The sequence below is a fragment of the Neopelma chrysocephalum genome, unplaced genomic scaffold (assembly GCF_003984885.1).
Source record: "Neopelma chrysocephalum unplaced genomic scaffold, ASM398488v2 Primary Assembly neopelma1_303, whole genome shotgun sequence".
Classification (NCBI taxonomy): domain Eukaryota; kingdom Metazoa; phylum Chordata; class Aves; order Passeriformes; family Pipridae; genus Neopelma; species Neopelma chrysocephalum.
The window spans coordinates 316,592-330,798 of record NW_020897965.1 but is presented as its reverse complement, the minus strand read 5'-3'; the positions used below and the strand labels follow the sequence as shown (position 1 = coordinate 330,798).

The 14,207-nt window shown below is 41.4% G+C and overlaps 1 protein-coding gene across 9 annotated transcripts in view; it reads right to left on the bottom strand.

Moving 5' to 3' along the window:
* Nucleotides 1-14,207, bottom strand: part of KCNIP1 (potassium voltage-gated channel interacting protein 1) — a 443,767-nt gene that overhangs the window by 118,184 nt on the left and 311,376 nt on the right. The window contains exon 1 of one of the 9 annotated variants that reach the window (XM_027705013.1): nucleotides 7,568-7,778. The exons of 6 other annotated variants lie outside the window; for them this stretch is intronic. In XM_027705013.1, coding sequence (XP_027560814.1) covers nucleotides 7,568-7,667 — 100 coding nt within the window. In that variant the 5' untranslated portion in view covers nucleotides 7,668-7,778. Of the gene's footprint in view, nucleotides 1-7,228; nucleotides 7,252-7,567; nucleotides 7,779-14,207 lie in introns of those variants that run through there. 2 more of the 9 variants (XM_027705022.1, XM_027705027.1) reach the window with 2 other exon arrangements.

The following is a 14,207-nucleotide window of genomic DNA, read 5'->3' as shown; positions in this document are numbered from 1 at the left end:
GTTTTTAATTCCTTTCTTGCTTGTTTAGGCAAAGAAGATGCCTGGTCTGCACAACTGGACAGTATTGTTTCCAATCACGAGATTCTAATGTACCAGAGAGGTTGTAGCTGTTCCTGACTGCTCAGACAGCAGGAAACAGTGCTTCAGCATGGCTGAGGGAATCTTTGACAGTTTTTGTCATTTTGAAACTCATATAAATATTTTTGTAGTCTGAATTTCAGTGAATATAGGAATTTGTGTAATTACTATTGAGAATATATCAACATCTCAGAATTCTTTTCTCAATGAAAACACCAAAGAAATCAAGTGAAAAAGATTAACTAAATTCTTCTTTTTTTTACAAGATTTCCAATCCAAATAATGATAAAAGTGAATTTGTGGTTGCACAAGCAACCACAAAACAAGGCATTTCTCTAGCTCGCACCAAAGCGACTTCTCATTCCCACCTAGTGACAAAGGGGAATAAATTGTTCAGCTTTCATCAAAAATCAACCAAAGGCCCCTCTGGGTATTCTCTGGGTACAGCTGCTCACACACAACAGCCTCTGCAGTCCACCTGCGACTAAACCTATTAAAATCTAAGCCAAAATAAATTATTCACACTGTTTAATTATGTCATGAGATAATAATATAGACTGGTCATACCTGTATTAAGTGGGATTTCAAAGGCTAGAGGAGATATACATATATATATATATAAAATTTATATATATTTTAAGGGCAAGTAAGTTGATATATGTTATATTTTACATACATATATATGTGTGTGTATCTTATGGGCAAATAAGTTAATCTTATATTGTACAAGAGCTGCCTCTGCCTTTGAAAAAATAGCTATGCTTAGAAATCCCAGCTGAACAACTGGACCTTATATGCAGTCTCCTTCCATATGTAAACAGATCATTTTCCTGACAAAAATATTGATCAAACAACCCTTGAAAGGAGGGCATCCTTAAATCAAAGAGAAGAAAAAGCTCTGTGCACACTATGTTTGGAAACTGTGCAAATATACTCACAAAAATCAGGGTCATAATATAGCAATTTCCTGTTTGAGGAGAAAACCCACGTGAAGAACAACGTGAGAATTCTGCGTTATTCTTACACCAGTTTTGAGTGGCTGTTGATTCCCCTGGTTTTTCACAGTGTGGTGGATGGAGTAACATCTGCCCTGATTGCTCTAGCTAAAAACAGGGGGAAACAGAATCGCCCAGGGCACTGCCATCATAGGGTCTGTTCTGCACCTCCCCTCTGACTGAGATCCTGAGCATGGAATAAGAAGGTGTGAAAAATTAAGGCCTTGGAATTCTGTTTAAAAAGAAGCCTAGGTGAATGGGTCAAAGAGGACCCCATGCTGGAGAGCCTTCAGGCTCCATCTCGCAGCCTGATGCTGACAAGTGCTCGGGCCAGAGGGGCTCAATATCAGGGAGTCACACCGGCCCACGCTCATTAACCTCAGCCTTTAATTGCCATGCTCTGCAGGTACTGCTCTTCTGAGAGCTATTTACAAACTTCCTCAGTGGAGGTGAATCATCAGGAACTAAACAACGCCCTTCCAACCAAAGGACCCAAAGGAGGAAACAACGGTGCTGGTGGCTGGTGCTCTTGGACCTTCCCCAGAACACGAATGCAGCTGCACTCTGTGCCTGCTGGGGGTCTCAGCCTCACACTGCCATTTGTGATAGTACAGTAAGGAGCACGATACAGCATGGGACTCACCATGCATACAGATCTCCAAGATAAAGTACAGTGTTTTGGCTTTGTCTTTTGGGAGAAAAGAAGGAAAGAACACTGAGTATTGGTTAAAATGCCTGCTTGGCATCTGTGCTGCCAAGGTCCATTTGGGTTTGTCTTGTTACAACCTTCAGCTACAACTTTCCCTTTGGTCTTCTTAGACAGGTGAAGCAGGTTAACTCTACTTAGATGCCTTCTCCCTCCACACTCTGAGATGCCTGATGGGTTTTAGATGATGTGTAAGAAACAGACCTTATCTCTCCCAAAAATTTACTCCCACTCCTATCAAAATTATCAGATCCTCTCACCCTCCTTGCTGTTGTCCTCTGTCTAGGATGTTTAATAAACTGAAACAGCAGCTGATAAAAACTGTGACTTGCCTGCGAGAATAAAAATAACCCTTTTGCTTGATATAGAGGAAGACCAGGAATGTCAGCAGTGTGCCAATGAGATAAATCAATTCTACTCAGCCACTGTGATACCAGACAACATTAAAAATTTCTGTCTTCTAAATGCATTTTTCAATGTTCTTAGAAGTTCTTTTATCTTACGTAGTAGTAGGAATCAAAGACGTAATTCTTGCCCATCCTGCTCTGTCTGCAGTGCTGGCTCCTCCCCACAGAGAACAGGTATATTCTTCTGCTCTAACCTGCTTTGCTGCTTTTTTTCATCTTGACAGCCTGTTAGGAATTATACACTAAGACAGAATTTTACTTTATCACTTTCCACATCTGAAGGAAGTGTGTGCCTGAGGAGTGCACTGAATACAAGAAAGGTGCAGTGGTATACGTACCTGGAAAGCATCAAGTACTTTTAGTGGAAAGACTTTTCAAGTGTAGGTGATAAGCAGAGATGTAAAATATCCAGCTGATATTACAAACTAAGAGTAATGCAAGATTAGTGTAAAAAAGTTAGGATCCGGATTCTGCATTACACCCACCAAGCCTCCTGTGACAATCTCTCATCCAACTTCTAAAGCATGAATTAGATCATCGCTATGATGAGTCTGTCAGTGGTGGCAGAATGAAGAGAGAAATTTATTACGTGCACAGCAGTACATAATAACACACACTGTTAGCAGACTCTTAGGATGTACAGCCTGCTGATTTAGTACCTGTCCATTTAAATGTTACAAATATTTTATGGTCAAGGTTAAGCTTGGAGGAAAATGGATCTGGTCATTACTTTTAAGTCTATCTTACTTGGGAATAAATTGAGTATTTAGAGAAAAAGACATTCCATCTGCTTGAGCATCATCTTGAAAAAATGAGAAAAAAACCTCTGGCACACTGCTGTCACAGTCAAATGTAGAAAACCACGGCAGATGCCAGCAAACAAGTCTATTTCTGTTCAGGAGGTCCCTCTCCTTTGGTTGTTCTGTGTTCACAAACAGTGGACAGTCCTGTTGGCTCATGTGAGTGTGCACAAGTGATTTGCAGGCCAGAGCTCCTATGTAGGTATAAATGCTTTCTATTGAGTCCATCAGCGACTCAAAAAGACAAGAAAGTGCAACAGGTAAAAAGCCCAAAGCTGGTACGAGAAAACCGAGTACTCGCTCCTCCTGAGTGCACAGCTGAAGCATACACCCCAAAATGCATTCATCAATGACAGGAAATAACACCTCTGAAACTGCCCAGTTTTAGATTAATTGTGATAACTTGGTACACGCCAAAGCAGAGGCGCTGACCAAGAGCTGGAGGCTCTCTTGAAGGCACATTGTGTCATGTTGTGGGCACATGTGTCAGTGTGCACCAAGTACTGATATGTATGAGCAGAGAGACAGCAAACAACCATGCTGTAACTACTGTGGGAACACAGAGAAAATGTTACAGTTCTGATAATGATTTCCTTTCAGCCAGCAAGCATGTGAGAGCCAGCCAGTCAGCTCTGTCACCTTCACAAGTATAGCAGGTATCTCTCAGTTCAAAAAGCTAAATGCATACACATAGTCTGGAAGCTGCTGGTTTGGCTCAGTCTACCCACAACCAGTCCTTTATACTCAAGGACATCTTCATTCTGGGGCATTGGCATGATAATTTTTTTTAAAGATAAAGAGCAGTCACAAATGGGCCAGAAAGAGGATTAGCAATGGGAGAAACCCAAGTGTGGGCACCAGAAAATACAAAATCAGGCCTTTCAATCTACTCTGTGACCATATATTTCTAGCAGTGCTCTTGCCTTCTGTTGTGTAGAAGTGTCACTGCAGTCCAAGTCCCTGCTCATGTTGCCACATTCTGTCCAGTTGGCCACATGCAGAGCCACTAGAGCAGTGCCATCCATAGCCCTGTCTCAGGAACACTGCCACTGGCTCTAGTGAAGGACCCTTGTTTGACACCCAAACACTGCCAAACAGCCAAGCCAGAGCAAAGCAATGTATGGGAAGTGAGCCAGGGCCTGGCTTAAAAAGGCACTTACTTCAAGAACATAAAAGAAGAAAATGAAAAGGAGGCAAGAGGTTTGAGGAACAGAGTTAAATTTCAAGATTACATGCTACTGGCTCTCAAAAAGATGGGAATTAATATACAGGTGTTCAAACCAAACTAAGACTACAAGGTTCACATGGAGATTTGAATTGTAGTTGTCAAGAGCATCATTTCATTCTTCTGCTTTTCTCCAGTGAGAAACTTCAGTTTCCCTTTACACCATAACAGATTCTAGGACCTTGTAAACCACAGGCTGAAGCTGAAAGACAGGAGTTTTCTCTAGGAACATCTAGTGTTAAGCACGTTGTTCTCCACTATATTTTAATAGAAGTGGAGCAGATGGAAAATGATATGGGAGTGCTTGTTTTTTGAGAAATTCTGTATGTTGTTTCAAAACCAGTTTTGGATAGAAAGAAAAGCTCAGTTAGGAAAACTCTGAAGTCCTTCCCTTTGCTCAGTTACTGACAGGTGCTTTGGGTTAATGCTTTTGCAAAGCAGTTTATAACTTTGAGTGCTCTATGTGATGTTCAGAGAGAGGCCCTCTCTCAGCAGCACAAAGCCTGAACTGGCTCACCTGTCCAGATGCCCACAAATCTTACAATAAGAGCGAGAGGGCAGCCAGAGCCAAGGACTCAAATTCAGCACCAGCATCTTCTTTTAGTGACAGTGCCCTTCAGTAGAGCACATTCATTAATGACTGGCCATGACAGGCTGGAAGGGTGACAAATTTCATCAAGTTTTACTTTTTTATGTCCATAGTAATTTGGGTCCTCTTCCTCCACTTAAGAACATATAGATTTTAAATTTTAGTCTTGTAAGTTACTTTGAAAGTCTCTATATAGAAAGTGCTGATAATTTTAAATGATAACTACATTGGTTTCAACACACAGTTTGTTAGCAGTGTACTTATGTTTATACCATTTGGTATAAACAAGGTCCACAACAGTCTGGGGAAGCTGAAACCTCAGCTGTGAGTTATGCAGGCCAAAGGCACCTTCCAGCTATTTCAGCTGTTTGCTAGCACTCCATATGCTGTGCTTGAGATTCAGCATGCACCTTCCTACAGCTGAATGTACCCGATACCTGTTTTCTCTTTGCTTAATGAAGTCTGGCCAAAGAAATTTGCTTCTTCCTAGGGTATCACTTGTGGAACATACACTGAGAGTGTAGATTCCTAAGGAGCATCATACTTTGTGAGTTCCATAGCATCAAGCAGTGCTATTAAAAATAATGAAAGTTAAAAGTAGTTAAAAATTTTTCTCACTAGAATATTAAGTGTAATTTCTTTGTATAACAACTAGCATGTAAGCGTGAAGAACTAACCTATTGTAACAGTCAATAGTTTCTGCTAGAAAACAATGTGAGACCACCTCATTCAAGTCATCTTACCATTACAGCAAAGCAAGTAGCAGATTTTGCAAGGATAAGAGCTTCATTAAGTATGTGTATGCTTTATGTTCTTACACAAGGGTGGACGAGGCAGAAGCAACTGCAATGAAGCCATAATTCTGTACATGTTCAAACTACAGAGTCTGAATGCTAGCTTCACTTGAAGTTCTAACATCCTAATGTGAAGTTTACCTCATCCCTTTTTCAGTAAAAGTCAAGGTATTTTCATGTAAATTTAATCAGAAAAAGAACTACACATCATTATGATTTGCTCTGAATTATTCAAATATTCCCAAACCTTCCCTCTCCTCAGCAGTCAGCAGTACCAAGCCATTCCCCCTCATGACACGAGTACAGCTCACGAGTACACTGGAGACTGAGCACCAGGAAAATGCAGCCACCCAAACCTAAGAACTCTCACCCAAAACTTCCTTCTTCAGTGCTCTTTTTTTTATTATTATTTTTTTAACCAAGTGGTTAAATAGCATCTGCCCTTCAAATGCATTCAGGCAGACAACAAAAGGATTCCAAAAATCCAGATGCTGAGAGGGACCTATTCATAATGGACTTTGCTAGAACTGGAGACGGGAAATTAACTGTACATCTGGTACCATCTAACACCTCTCTGTGGTAGGAACACACAGACTTCTGAAGACTCACAAAGCCCAGAATAAATGGATTTGTTGTTCTCTGCAAACTTGCACAGTTTGATTATTTCGATAGCCCTGGAAAAGCTAGAGCTGGTATGTAAAGCACTTGGTAAGCAATCTGCATTGCTGTCTTAGCTTCAAAATGCTTTGTGCCAATCATCACCAGGTACCTCTTAATTCTTACAAACTTATAAGAAGTCAGGAAAAATGCTCAAAGCAGCAGGAAGTAGGAGAAACAGATACATGCATGAGAACTAAAATAAAGCAAACAGTCAATGAACTAAAAGTTTTATAACTTTTCCCCTCTACTTCTAGTACTTGCTGCTAGTCTCCAAGGTTCTTCAAATCTAGTACCAAATGTTGTCATGTAATTAATATGAGGCCAGCAAGCTTGCCTTTTCCAGGTTGTCATGAGCTCTGAAGAAAAAGGAGTAATTGTTCTGTAACTGTGGGTAGCTGAAAGTTATTCTTAAAACCTGTGTACTGCTAGCTTACCGTGAAAAATGACCCTCAAGTTTCTATAAAAAGCAGCTGTTCAATGTATATCATATTCAGGAGCATTTAGGAACACTGTAAATCTACTCTTCCTATTAAACAATGAGGTTATCTCCACAGACACATTTTGATTTATAGAGCTCACAGTCTAAAATTCATCTCTTTTGTTTCTATTTAATATAGAAATTTCTGTAATATTAGTGTTTCTACATGAATTGCATTGTTAATAAAAACAGACAGGTAACAAGAATTAAAATATCTTCCACAGTCAGCTCTCTCAAACTATTTTCTACAAAGCATATTTACATTTCAATCAGCAATGTTTTCCTAAAATGTACATGATACTAGAGAGCAAGACCAGGCAGATTTGCTAAAGATAAATATTCTGAAACAGGGCTAAACTGATTATGACAGAAATATTCATCCAAATAAGCTTAGTAAGTTTTTTGGATTTTCTGTTAACAATAACCAAGAGCTAAAAATAAGCCATGACATTTCTAGAAATTAGAAAAAATTGAGAAGATATAATTATAAACTTACTAAAATGTAAACCTTTCTTTCATTCAGAGCTTCGGGATGAAAGCTGCAGTTTACTAAAGCACTCAAATCTGTACTGAAGTTCTTGAAACAATCTTAAACATAAACAAAGAATGGTTTAAGATTATGTCACATTTATTTTCAGAGTTGCAATGAGAGCTACAATACTATACAGACATTTAAATATATTTCATTTGTCTAAAGAAAGCATTTAAAATTATTTAAGCTACCTTTCAGCTCCCCCGATACTCAAACACTGCACATGCACATACAGACTATAATATAAGCCTTTGCAGCAAATGGCTTTCATAATAAAATATTTTCTATTTCTTAACATCCTACCTTCATAGTTGTCTTCTAGGAGACCTAGATGTTCAAGTGCCTTCACAAATCCAACAATTATCACCAGTACAAAAAGCATTTCAAGTCCCTCCAAGTTCATCTTGAAAAATTATTTATGTAAAAGCATCTTTTCTTAGGGAGTGTCCTGATTTCAGTTAGACTTGAATTAAAAAGCCTTCCTAGTCCAAAACATGCCACACAACCAGATAAATACAAACGCTAAAGAAGCCTGGAATATTCGCACCATAAAACATTTCCATTGACAGCCAGATGAACACAGGAATGTAAGGAAGTCAAATCTTACCATGTCTGCATCACTTGCCTGCACGGATACAGATGTTTCAGTCTCTAAGGCAACAGAATATACAGTAACCACTTTGTTTAGCATTTCCTGCTTGATATCTAGTAAAATTGTATGCTTCTTTTTCACACTCAATTACAGTTTTAGAGAGATCTTTAACAGCACAGAGGAAAAAGTCTAAACACATTCTTTACTTGATAGTGAAGTTCAGAAAACTCAAAGCAAAATCATTTCATTTAGAAGATGACCTATTGCTGTATTTCTCTAGAGACTGGAATACACTTACACAAGGTTAGCCATCTGTTTGAACAGCTTGTTTTCCCACACTGCAAACACATTTTACATCAAATACAGGAATCTAGGAACATCTGAAACACGGCAAGAAGAGGCTTTTTAGGGGGAAATCAGTTTAAGTTTGAGGGATCTGTGGGAAACAAAAGCCTTTCCTTCCTGCTCCCAGCCCCAGGGACTTGTGCAGATGGGGAACAACTGCCCCTGGTGCAGGTCAGCTGCTGCTCCCATGGTTGTTCCAGGTGAGGAAAGGCAACAAATGGCATCAAGGATAGAGTATGCCCATGGCCAGGACTGCGTGCAGCTGACTGCTCTGCCTCAGGAAGCACTGTCCCGAGCACTCAGAAACACTGAAATTACATCCAAGTCCTTAGGGGTGACAGTTAGGAACAGATTCTCTGAAGGATCTTATTCTGAGGCCCCTAATAGCAGCCATTACCAAGCACTTGTCTGTCCTTCCTACTTACCTTCCCTTACCTGTCCAGATTTGCAGCCAAACACGCACAGAATCACAAAAAAGACCCCTGCACCCTTTTGTTCTGGTAAATTTTGGTTATTTTGTCTGCCATGGCTGTGACTTCCGTGTACATCACTTAACACGCTCATTATTCTTCTAATTCATTTCAGGACAATCTAGCCCTGAATCTAGCCCTATGTAAAAGTTTAAACTTACATTGCAATTGTAATTATTAAACTGTTGCATTAATAATACTCATCTGAAAGCCTGAAATCCAGCTCACTGTTTCAGTTACTGGTTTTTTAACCATTTGTGTACTTCTATCTTTAGTTGATGCTTTATGTTAATGTCTCCCAGGGCATTCTTGTAAAGTTTCATTAAGCACTGAGATTACGTTGGGAGGACTTAAGCCAAGGCTCTCTGTGTGATGGCAGTGGACCCTCCTGAGCTGCTCAATGGACCCTGTTCATAGCAGAATCAGTCCCACAAACTCTTCTGAAAAGTGTAAATTGTTTTCTTATTGACTTTAACAAAGCTTTGCTGTGTAGCAGGGTGTCACTAAGGGCCTGAGTGAAGCTCTTTTCTTTACAAGTATTCTGATGTATTACTATTTTATAAGTATCAGTTCTGTATAACTAACATCATCGGCATCTACAGCTTTTCCCAGGTACCCCCATTCAAAAATAAATCTTATTCTTTTCTCTTCATTATTGAACTTCATTTGAGGAACTCACAGCCTTTACCAAAATTTTCATTGAACCTCCTGAGAGCAGGTTAAGAATTCACTGAAGTATCAAATCCAATTACCATGGAAATGAAACTACCTTTGGTGGCTTGTACTGTATCTCCATGCTGACTCCTGGTTTGGGGCTGATGCCCTGTGGGGGTGGCTGCAGCAATGGAAGAAGAGCCATTGACAACATAAGGGTAAACCCATCTGGGCTGCTGCAGCTCTGAGGGTGAGTCATGTCAGTGCTCACATGGCCAAAAGTCGTGCCACTGAAGAACATCAGAACAATGAGCAGGTGGATAAGGCTGGAATAGCTCAGGTGGACTATCTCATCCTTGGGAGCAGAAGGATGAGCTATTTATAGCCGTTGGGCCTATGGAACATCAGGACATCTGGGAAGACACACAACATCCAGGTGGGCTCATGATCGAGGGGTGGACCTGACCATGGAGGCATCACACAGGTTACCCATCAATGTGAAACATGTGCTGCAATCAAGCAGGGCCATGTGAGTAAAATCTCCCTGGAACAGAGGGCAGGGGCTGGGTTTCTATATAGTGAGACCTGGCAAACTGACTACATTGGAGCACTGCCACCAACGTGCCAAGGCAAGAGCTACAGACTCACCATGGTGGAGGCAATGACTGGCTGGCTGGAAACATCCCCTGTAAACCAGGCCACTGCTCCAAACACCATCTTAGGCCTTGAGAGACACATTTTGTGGTGACACGGTGCCCCAGAGAGAATTGAATCAGATAATGGGACTCATTTTCAAAATAACCTTATAAACTCTCAGGCAAAGAAAATTACATTGAGTGGATCTATCACATTCCTTATCACCCATAAACCTCTGGAAAGATTGAGAGGTATTAGGGGACTATTGAAGACCATGTTAAGAGAGTTAGGTAATGGGACATGGAAGCATTGGGATGCCAATTTAGCAGAAGCCACTTGGCTGGTCAACACTAGGGGATCTGCCAACCGCCCAAACGAAACCTCTACAAACTGTGGGAGGAGATAAGGTCCCCCTACTACACATGGGGAAGTAGCTGGGGAAATCAGTGTGGGATTTTCTTGACTCAAGGACCAGGGTGTACTGTATGTACAGACATAAGTTATAATAATTTACAGCAACAAAAAATGGTTTAGTACAGAAATCAAAAGAAGAAAGACTGCCTGATGGAAATGGACCAGGACAGAGGGTAAAAAGAAGAAAGTAACTTAAGCCTAATTTTGGTCAGGTTTAAAATCTCTGCTCCTATTAAAAGTTACATGAGCTGGGTAATGCCAATAAGCATTCAAAATTAATTTTATTTCTGTTTGGAAAGGGGATTTCTCACAGTCCAGTGCACTTGTACCTCTTTTCTGGTTTGCTGCTGCTCTCAGCTGAGCTACCAACATAACCAATTATCAAATATATAATTTCTTTTTCTTGTTAAAAAATCTATTTTGTAGAAAATAAAACTGTTCTACAGAAATGGATTTTTTTTTAAACAAAAATTGCATTTCCAAAGCAGCCTATCTCTTTGACATGCCAAGGCATCCTCTCTCCCTCAGAGAGACAGAGCACCTCTCCTATGAGGAAAGGCTCAGAGAATTGGATTGTTCAGCCTGGAAAAGAGAAGGTTTTGAAGTGACCTAATTGTGGCCTTCCAGTACCTGAAGGGAACTTACAGAAAAGAAGGGGCAAGACTATTTACAAGAGCATGTAGTGGCAGAACAAGGGGAAATGGGTTCAAATTAAGAGTAGGTTTAGATTAGATATTAGGAAAAAAATCTAGAGGTGAGGGTGGTGAGGCCCTGGAACAGGATGTCTCATCCCTGGAAGTGTTCAAGGACACTTGGACAGGGCTTGGAGCAACCTGGTCTACTGTAAGGTGTCCCTGCCCATGGCAGGGGGTTGGAACTAAATGATCTTCAAGGTCCCCTTCCAACCCAAATCATATTATTCTATGATTCTCCCTGCTTGCATTCAAGAGGCAAAGTCCAAGTTCTGCTTTAGCCCATGTGAAGCAGAGAGATGTCCTCGCTCACTGCCACAGTTTCAAGCAGGGGGAGCCTCTCCCACCCTCACTTAGAAAGCAGAGAAGGGACTTGTGCTTTGCCCTTGTGACACTTCTGTTATTGAATTATTGATTGCTTGTACCCTACTACCTGGAAGCAATGTGAGGTTTCCTCTTTTTCCAGAAAGACAAAAGCAATTTTTTAACCCAGAGTACTTCCCAGCTGTTCTCTGACCAGCCCAAGCTGCCAGTAATCATGTCTTTGGGGAAAGACAGAGAGAGAGAGAGAGGACGAATCTACTCAAATAAACTCCAATCAAAACTTATTTAGCTTGAGTGAGCCGACAGAACAAAGCTGCAGGCTGTGTGCTCCCTGTTCATTACATCCTCACAGCAATAGATCATATTTGTAAGAAACTTTCCATATAATTTTCAGTTGTTCTTTTTTGAGCCTCAGTGATTCACTGTGCAGGAAAACACTCATGTCAACAAAGAAACACAGGAGTGTTCTGGGAGAAAAATATCCACTTGCCATTATCCATGATCATCCATTCAGCCATGCTCATGCAGTGCAGTGGTGGGCACTGCTGCCCACATTCCTCCTCTCTGTCCAAGGAGGAAGGCTGGGTGCCTGGCCAGCAGCCAGTTGCAATGCCAGGGGGCAATTGTCCAGCAGGACTTCCAGGCCATCACAGCACATGGAGGGACACAGCAAAACAGGAAATCAAACTCTGTTACCACTACAATGCACACACCAAATCCAGCATTCCTGGAGGTGTGGATGCTTGCCCTGAGCAACTGCTTCATTAGCACAGTTAAACAGGTAGTTTTCACAGCATGAAATAAAAATGAAGATGCATGAAGGACAGAACAAAAGGGAGAGAGAAAGAGGAGAAAGGCATGGGTAAAAAAAGCAAAGCTACAGACAGCTTTTTTCTCGGCACACTCTCAGGGAGATCCTCACATGGAGTGCTCTAACACTGGATAAAGTTTGAACTGGTGCAGAACTGGGCATCCAGATGTGTCTGGCAGGTAACATGTTGGGTGTAACACTGGGACCACATGGATAAATGGATCATGCCAGTGTCATCACCACGCTTGTGAGAAACATCAGCCTTCTGCTCCCAGCAAACAAGGAGAGATCTCTAAGAGAACTCACAGATGCATTAGACAGCAAGAAGTGGGATAGCAATCATGAGAGCACCAAGACAGTATCCATTTGTTAGTTAACTTTTCCTGTACAGTTACCCTTTAAGGGCATGTCTAAGATTTGGACCCACAGTGTCAGTTCACAGTACAGATAAACTGCTCCTCTCATTTCAACATGTAATTTCTCCCCTATACAAACCTCCTGTTATCTTTCTTTAAACCTTGGAAACTGGGCCAAGCCCAAAGAGGAAAAGATGACCTGTTTGGCAGCAGCACTTTGATAAGGTGGTGTGGTTTAAGCCCAGTTGGAAGTTAAACCCCATGCAGCCGCTCCCCTTCCCCCACCTCCTCCAGCGAGAGAGAGAGACAAAGGCAAAGATTATGGGTTGGGATACCAATTTACTGGAAACAGCAATGGCATAAGAAAACTAACAGTAACAGCAACAATACTAATAACAACAGTACATAACAGAGGGTGATTACATGCAAAATGCTCATGTAGGTCAAGATCTGACCCGGTGCCACATGGCTTCCTCAGAGTAAAGAACATGATGACTCCTGGCCCCGCCATGCCCACCATGCCCACCCTCGCCCACCACCCCCCATCCTTCCCAGAAGTGAGAATCCCGCAATTCTGCCCCCCATGGGTGACATGGGTGGTGTAGATTAACAACCTGGACATGCCCACATGGCTCCAGGCTCCAGCTCCTCACAGCTATGGCAAGAAAATCCACTCTGTCCTGGCCAAAACCGGGACAAAAGGGCAGCAACCAACAGCAAAGCCACTGAGATTGCCCTGCTCTAATCAAGACCAACCATTCCTGATTATAGTCAACAACAACTGGAAACAAGAAGGTCACTGCAGACACCCCTCCCCATCACTCACAGGGATCCACCAGGGATGCAGCAGCACAAGCAGGGCTGCAGATGTTCCCTCTGCTCCCTGGCCCTTCACTTCACACCAGAAATAAAGACGGGGACAGTGACAGCTGCCACATGAGACTGTTTGAGAAGTCAGGATGTTACACAACTGCACAGCTAATTCAGGACAGGGATTCCCAAGCTAGTCCACGTGCTTCTGCTCCTCAGTTCTTACATTAGTTTGCTCCTCTAGACAGTAACAGGCTCTCAGCTGAGCTTTGTTGCAGCAGACGCTGTCTGAGCTATCGTTTTATTAATAGCACGATTATGGTATAAATATTTTATTCTGTGGTGTGTGGGAGGCTTCGTTATGCCTCGGTATCTTTGTGTGCACATCTTTTTTAAATACAGCTCTGTTAAGGCAAATGTGTCAGTTCCAGCTCTTTCAATATTTCTATTAATGCTCTCAGTATTTTCTCAAATGCTGATAATAATTAATTCCAGGCCAAATTATTCAATGAATAAAATTCACACAGAACATTATAATTATTTTTTAATAATGTCATACAAAAGGATGCAGTAAGAATCTAATGCAAATGGGAATTAAGTCTTTAAAAAAATGAGTTGTCATTTTCCTGTTTTATGCACTGTATAACAAAAAAGTACAGTCAGGATTCATTAGGTGTTCAGGGCAGTATTTTCACATTTCAGTGTTTCACAGATAAACTTTCCCAGACAAAGCCATTCTGCTCTCCTGGATTTAGCAAGGAGGACGGATAACACGATGCATGGAAAGCAGCTGAACCTCTCACGCTGTAAAGAATTAACAAAAGTGCCTCCTTGTATCA